The 8,126-nt window shown below is 35.1% G+C and overlaps 1 protein-coding gene across 2 annotated transcripts in view; it reads left to right on the forward strand.

Annotated features, from left to right (window-relative positions):
- Positions 1-5,979, forward strand: part of CISD2 (CDGSH iron sulfur domain 2) — a 21,390-nt gene extending 15,411 nt beyond the window's left edge. The window contains exon 3 of one of the 2 annotated variants that reach the window (XM_008580898.1): positions 5,732-5,979. In XM_008580898.1, the coding sequence (XP_008579120.1) occupies positions 5,732-5,740 (9 nt within the window). In that variant the 3' untranslated portion in view covers positions 5,741-5,979. Of the gene's footprint in view, positions 1-563; positions 844-5,731 lie in introns of those variants that run through there. The other variant, XM_008580892.1, reaches the window with a different exon arrangement.
- The last annotated feature ends 2,147 nt before the right edge of the window (positions 5,980-8,126 follow it).

Raw genomic sequence — 8,126 nt, forward strand, 5'->3', positions numbered from 1 at the left:
CGCAACCCTCGGTGTCGCCCCCGCGCCTCGCTCAGCCAGTGAGCGGGAACCGGTCTGTATGTGGGATCCAAACCCTCGGCGGGAGTGCCGCCGCGCTTCCCAAGCGGCGCACTATAGCAGTGCGCCACCGGGCCGGCCCTATTTTGAAATTTTTTGGAAAATTTTACAATATACATGAGTATTATAGTAAGAAAATATTAAATTTATTTTTAAATTCCATTCTTTTAAAATTTAAATAAATGAGTTCAAAGTTAGAGCTCTAAAGAGACCAGGAACTTATTTTGATTACTTGTTAAACTTATTTTAGTCACTCATATGTAGTCATCCAAGGGTTTTTATTTAAAATCTAAACCAGGTAATGAATTAACTACGTAAATTGTTAGATTTGCTGTGGTATAGGAGGAATGTGGTTGGATTAAATGTCAATATTACTCAGGAAAGCTATCTGATTTTTTTTTTTTTTTTTTAAAGTAGTGATGTGATTTCTTCATGAGAGCATTTCACAAATATTTCTACTTAATTATATTTTTTAAATAACATTTGTAATTCTTTTTTCCTTTTAGTTTCCTGCTTGTGATGGCTCACATAATAAACACAATGAATTGACAGGAGATAATGTGGGTCCGCTAATACTGAAGAAGAAAGAAGTATAATAGTAATGAATTAGGATTGAATTCAATCGTGTGTTGTAAAATCTTATAACAGTATTTTCTCATTCTTTGTGTATAGAAAATCTTTGAAATGGTGGTCTTAATTATTGCTACTAGTTGAATAATTATTTCTTTTTTTTTTTTGTCCTTTTTGAGACCGGCCGCACCGTGCTCAGCCAGTGAGCGCTGTGAGCGGCACCGGTCATCCCTATATAGGATCTGAACCTGTGGCGGGAGCGCTACTGCGCTCCCAGCGCCGCACTCTCCTGAGTGCGCCGCGGGCTCGGCCCTGAATAATTAGTTCTGCCAATTTATTTTCTTATTACACAACTGTTTATATTTGATACTTTGTATATTCAGAGTCACTTGTGTAGAAATTAGTCAGCCTTCTCATTCTGACTTCAAAGAATTAATGTATCTTCCAACAATAAAATCAGCAATTCTGATTTTAATTAATTGAGAAAAATCTAAATTTTAGCAGTGGGTCCAAAGCTATTTCAATATTTTCATCACATTCTGCACTTTAAAATTTTTCCCTACACTGTTAAATATATTATTTTTCATGTCTCTTTTGTTTTGATCATTTGAAGTATTTTTTTCCCCATTTGACCTTCCACACTCCATTGTGTTTAGATGAATTAAGACAAATATTACCACTGAGAATTACTTGAGTTTTCACAGAGATAAACTCTGCTTTATAGAGATTGTTGTCTAATTAAAATCAATATCTCAATTTCAGAAAAGATGTAAACTGGATAGAAAAAGTTCCAACTAGGAACAGTTATTTACATTATAAAAGATTTGTTTACTTTACAAAAGGCTTGTTTGTGTCTGTTCACATGTGTGTTGTGTGTGCACATGTTTGTGTGTGTGTATATTAAGCTATTTGACTAATGATAGCTGGGATGGGGTGGCAAGAACACTGACAGCTAAACTCTTAGGCTGCTGCAATTAGAAATTGGGCCGGCCCGGTGGCGCACTGGATGAGTGCACCGCTTGGGAAGTGCGGCGGCGCTCCCGCCCGAGGGTTCGGATCCCACATGCAGACCGGTTCCCGCTCACTGGCTGAGCGAGGCGCGGGAGCAACGCCGAGGGTTGCAATCCCGTTGCCGGTCCTCGGTCCGGTACGGGGGCAACACGGAGGGTTGCGATCCGTTGCCAGACACGGAAAAAGACAAAAGACAAAAAAAAAAAAAAAAAAGAAATAAACATGAAGTATATGTGAATCACATTAAAATGATAAATAGTCCAGTGTTCACATTTGTGTTTATGTGAACATTTTTCTCTTTTAACAATATAAACCATTAAGACAAAATACAAAAAAGTTTGCAAAATAAACCTACTGGAGAATCTTTAAAATGTTTGTAAGTTTTTACCCTACTATTAAGAGTCTTCTTAGTTTCATATTATAGTACTCGTATTAATAGCTGTCCTTAAGTCTGTCTATTAAAGGTACAGTCCATTCAGTTCACTATGCTTTCTTTTTATATGAAAAAGCTCCAGGAGGCAGACATATTTAATCCTTCTTCCAATAATAAAGCTCATAGTTATTGAGCACTTATATGTATCAGACACTACACTAAATATGACACTTCGATTTTTAATTCTTACTTGTAATGTCAATAGGTTCTATTGTGTGATCTTAACTTTCTCGTGACCAACAGCAGGAATTGTAAAGTTAATGTTAGAACTGTAGTCTGTGGTTTTCAAGACCTTTTACAAGGTGTATGTTCACAGTTGTTGCTCTTCCCTCTCCCCACCTGTCAGTGGGGGAGAAATACAACCTTGCTCTCACTTCTTTGGCTTTGGGTATTTTTCTGAAACCTTTTCTTCAACATCCTTAAGGGGCTTCATTGTCAGATTAATCAATTATTTGTCCACAGTTGGTCACAAGACTTTGGAAAAATCCTTCTCACCAAAAGTTTGGATATCCTGGTCTGTGGTTAAGAAATGGTTTTCTTTTTGTAAAAGAATTGACTGCAACTCACAGCAACATGTTTTTATACATGCTCTAGTGGTTCCCATACTTAGATGTCTTAGAAGGTAAATTTACTAAAAACATGGAAACTAAAACAAAACGATCAACTTTTAATTTTGTCAAATAGCAACACTTTAAAATATAGAAAATGAATTCTCTCATAAAAGGTAATTTTAATATCCCCTAATTAAGATGGTTATGCTTTTAGAATAAAGGGCTTTTTCTCCCACATTTTCATTGGAGATAAAGAGCTATGCCCAAGTATTTTTCTATCTATACAAATTTTCACAAGCCTGAAGCTGGTAGCAGGCTGTTATTTTAATAACTCCTTTGCATAAGCACTATTGTCAGTTGCCATCACTTGTAAATTCACAGAATCGTATCATGTCTACCTTAAAAAATTTACATCTAATAACCAAATGCATCTGAATTGATACAATAGAGGTAACTTAGCTCTTGAAATATGTCTTGGGTTACTAGAGCCTTCAAGACAGCCCTGTTGTTGCTATGTTACATTATGAATGTTCTGAGGGCTGCTGCTGCTGTATACCTAGGGAACTACTCATGCCTTACTCAGCAAATGAGCACCACCATTATATAAATTCAGGTATGCAAAAGTGTTAGCAGGCTTGTAGTATTAATGATTCATTCGTATGAGTAATTAAACAAGTTGCATTATGAAAAGCACTTTACAATTCAGCTTTAAGTTTAATGCCTCATGTGATGATTCATTAAATTGCTTTTGTGTTTTGTAACCTAATTTGTTAATGAGTTTATTGGAAGCCAATTAAGCCAGCTGGTGATCTATATAGTTATACCTTCCTCACTGTGATTCCATAGCCTTCCATTAGAAATGTGCTCTGTTCCTTCACAGAGAGAGTTTTAAAACTCCAGGCTTAACAGGGTTCTTAAGAAATTGTGGTGGATATTTTATTTGATACCTCCCAGAAACATCTAACTAATTGCGTTTCACCGATTTAGAATTCAGTTTTGGCAGCATTCACCAGCCTGGAGAAGGCCTCGAGAGATGTTACTAGTGCTGGTATTTTATTCAGAAGTGAGTGCCTCAGGTCCTTATCCTCAGAGTCTACTTATTCTTACTTCACATCCAATTCTAACTAGTTTGGTTATCTGATTTCTGCCCCTGAACAAATCACCTATTGAAAGGGTCCTGCTATAGATAGGTAAACAAAATGTGACAGACCAAAAAAATAAAGTGAACATTAAAAGCGTAGCAACTGGGCCGGCCCGGTGGCGCACTGCTACAGTGCGCCGCTTGGGAGCGCGGCGGCGCTCCTGCCGAGGGTTCGGATCCCACATACAGACCGGTTCCCGCTCACTGGCTGATCGAGGTGCGGGTGCGACACTGAGGGTTGCGATCCGTTGCCGGACACGAAAAAAAGACAAAAAGGAAAAAAAAAATTAATTGGATGTAGAAATTGGGACCCTGTGAACTATTGGTGGGCATATAAAATGGTACAGCCACTGGGGAAAACAGTATGGTGGTTTCTCAAAAAATTAAATATAGATTTTTCATATAATCCACAATTCCACTTCTGGGTATATTCCCAAAAGAATTGGAAAAAGGATTTCAAGGTATTTACACACCCACATTCATAGCAGCATTATTTACAATAGCTAAAATGTGGAAGCAAGCAAGTGTCCATAGATGGATGAATGGATAAGCAAAATGTGATATATACATTACAGGGGAATATTATTCAGCTAGCAACTTGAGACAATTTAATATAGGATCCTGTGCACCAGTCTCTGAGTATATCACTGTGATCAAATTATACAAATGATAGTGATGAATTTGAATTGAGATAAGTAGTATGTGGTGTTTAAGAAAGCATGGTATGTGTTACATTCAGTTATAGTAATTTCCACATTAAATAGTTAAAAGCTTAGTGCTTAACATAGTATATCCAGGTGGAAAATTTATGCAGAAAATACCTTGACTCATTCCTTGATATTTGGTGGTTGTATCACAAAGTTTTTCCATTTACTTGAAATGTTTTTCAAGCTTAATGACTAATTTACTACATAATTTAATTTGTTAAAGAAGGAGAGAAACTATAGCAGGAGCAGTTTAAACCACACAAATCATGTTAGATGACCTCCTCCATTTTAGGGAGGATTAAAAATCATGTTTAGAAACGTGAGCCACAGTTCTGTGACTGCCTAAGTACCTTGCTGGCCATGTAGTCTTTGCCCCACACAAGTTGGATTGTAGAAGACACACATAGCTGTTTTGTTCTGTTTTGGTTTTTTTTTTTTTTCCTTTTTGTCTTTTTTCGTGACTGGTAACGGAATCACAACCCTCAGTGTCACGCCCGTACCGCGACCGGCAACAGGATCGCAACCCTTGGTGTCGCGTCCACACCACGCTCAACCAGTGAGCGGACTGGTCTCTATATGGGATCCGAACCCTCGGCGGGAGCGCCGTCGCGCTCCCAAGTGCCACACTCTACCAAGTGCGCCACCGGGCCAGCCCCTGTTTTGGTTTTTTAACTGCTGAATCATCTGAGGTTGTGCTTTAGTTTGTCACAATATTGTTTTACTGGAAGCTCACTTCATTTTATCATGTTCAGTAAGTCAGCTAGTTTTAACTTCTGCAGAAATCCAGTTTAGTAAAGTTATGTAACAAGCATTTTAATGTTATAAGTATACACTTCATATTATTGTATTGTGCAATTTTTTATTAATTATGGTCTTGAAGGACATTAAAAATCTGTTCAGAGAAACAAATTGATGCCTTTCAGCCAGAGATAACATCACTCTCAACTTTCCTTCATTTTAAATGCTTAATTCTTTGCTTACAAAAAAGTTCTGTTTTCAACAATTATGGTAAGAGAGTATATTTTTGACTATCCTTAGAACACAGTTGTTGAATAGATCAGTCACAGTGTTAACAAATTCCTGGTCTCTATTATAAGGCTGTAATTTTCCAAAATAATATAGAAAAGGGGAAAAGGATAGTAAATTGCATAATTACAGGGATGAACCCTGTACTAGTGAGAAAATAAAAATGTCAACAAATAGTTCATTTTCAAATTTCCAGTAATTTTCCATTAATATCCCTTATACATTTCTTTCACAGTCACACTAAAGATCTGAATCAACCACATCCATTCAACAAATTTAAGAAACTCAAAACTTGGAGGTACAGAGTCTTCGACTATAGAGTGCTATCAAGAAGTGAAATAAGATGAGGAAAAAGATGTTCACTTTAAAATGCTGCAACTATATATAGCAACACATTAGAAAATCTAGAGGAAATAAATAATTTCCTAGGAAAACACAAATGACCGAAACTGACCGAAGAAGAAATTTAAAGTGTTAATAGACCAATTACAAAGAAGAAATAAAAAGTGATTTTTAAAATCTATAATTTTAAAAGTACTAGAATTGCAAGAATAATTCCAATGTTAAGTTATCCCCAATTTTTTAAAAAAGGAAAAACTCCCCAATTTCATATAGCTAGTGTAGCATTAATATGAAAATCTGATAAACACAAGATGAAAAAAAAAAAACAAACATACATATGGATGAAAATTCTAAATAAAAACCCAGCACTGTTAAAAAAAAAATAACACTATGGCAAAGAGCATTGTATTTCAGGAATTCAAAGGTGTTTCAGTATCAGTTAATATATTAACAATCATCTACATAAAGGAATTGAAGAGAAAACAATCATATCAACAGATGCTGAGAGGGCTGTTGCTAAGATTCAATAACCATTCCTAATGAAAATTATTGACTAAAACAAATTGAAGGAAACAATTTAAACAATGGTTATTTATGAAAAGCCTACAAGTATTTTAAATCGTAAAATATTTCAATTAAAATCAGGAACTATCAGGAATGGCTACCGTCTGTATTTGATATTAAAGATGATCTTCAAGGATCCCTGAATGTAACAAAATTTTAAAATGAAACAATCAGTACAAATATAGGAAAACAGGAAACTTTTTGTTGATATGCTTATATGTCTAGGAAAACATTGTTGATACACTTATATGCATAGAGATTAGGAAAAACAAGGGATTTTGGTAAGGTATTTGGAAGCAAGATGAATATACAAAATTTATTAGCAATAAGCACCCTTAAATGCAATGGGAAAAATACTTCATTTACAGGAGCAAAAATAATAAAGCAAAAATGAATTTACCAAGAAAGTTATGAGACCTGTAAGAAAAAATTTGAAATGTTACCAAAAGAATTGAACAAGATTTAAACACATAAAGAATATTTACTATTGTAAAAATATAAATCTCCTAAAATTATGTATAAATTAAATAAAATTCACATTAGGATCACACAAGCATTTAAAAATCGGATTAAATTATCTTTAAGTTCATATAGAAGAACAGTTGGAAAATTGTATGAAAAAATTATGACTTTGAGAGGAACTTTTCTTACCAAATACCAGCACATAACTAAAAAGCAACTGGAATCAAGTCAAAAGAAAATAATTGTATTAATTAAAAGTAAGTAAGAATAGGAATCTAGATACAGATGAAAATGTAATATGTGACAAATGGGCGGTTTCAATTCAAAGAGTAAACAAAATTAGATCCTCAATTTACACTAAAGACTTTGATATGACATAAAATGATTTTTAAAATAATTTAAAATATATATATATATGGAGAAAGAGTGGGAGAGGAAAGAGGGAGAGAAAATAGACAAAAGACAAGGAGAAAGAAAAAGTCAAATATCAGTAATACATAACATGAGGGAAATTGCAATGTGGGTTACAAAGAAAGGTTTAACAGTAAACAAAAAAAAGGGAAAGAAAAATGCTATGCTAAATTCCATGTATATACCATTTTGAAATTATATAAACACGTGTACACCCAGTAAGAAAATTTAAAACATTAATTGGATTTGATAACATGAAGGTCATTGATGACCTTACTCAGAGCAATTTCGGTTAAGTGGGTACAAAGAATGGAGCAAAATTCCTATAAGAGCAGTTTGAATAATGAATAAGTAATAAGATAGCAGACTATAGTAAATAGAAATCTTAAATACCAAATATCAGTAAAAATAAACTTAAAAAACTAGTAAAATATAATAAACAATGGTGAGCTAAAAAGGATAAAGAGAACCACTGCATGTAATGTAAGTGAGGCAAGGATGGCCTCTGTATATTGGCTCCTGGGTTGTTTATTTCTTTACCACAGGCTGAAACTCATCAGCTCAAAAGCCCATTGGCACCAAACAAATTTTTACACATTTAATTGTTTTTAACGTAGCCCAAACAAGCAGATTTTTGGCCATTTAGAGCCTGCCTGCTTTACATACCCTGCAAAACCATGTCCAAAATCTGCTTGCCAGAGATAAATTATGCCCTGGGCTATAAAGACTCCAAGCCAAGCCTCTTCTTTGGAGTTCTCCCACCCAGTGAGAGACTCCATGTCATGCTGCTGAACGACATCACTGAAACACGTGATCCCCACTCTGATCCTTCTCTCCCCCAGGAATTCCCT

This window comes from Galeopterus variegatus, unplaced genomic scaffold, assembly GCF_000696425.1.
Source record: "Galeopterus variegatus unplaced genomic scaffold, G_variegatus-3.0.2 Scaffold88, whole genome shotgun sequence".
Taxonomy (NCBI): domain Eukaryota; kingdom Metazoa; phylum Chordata; class Mammalia; order Dermoptera; family Cynocephalidae; genus Galeopterus; species Galeopterus variegatus.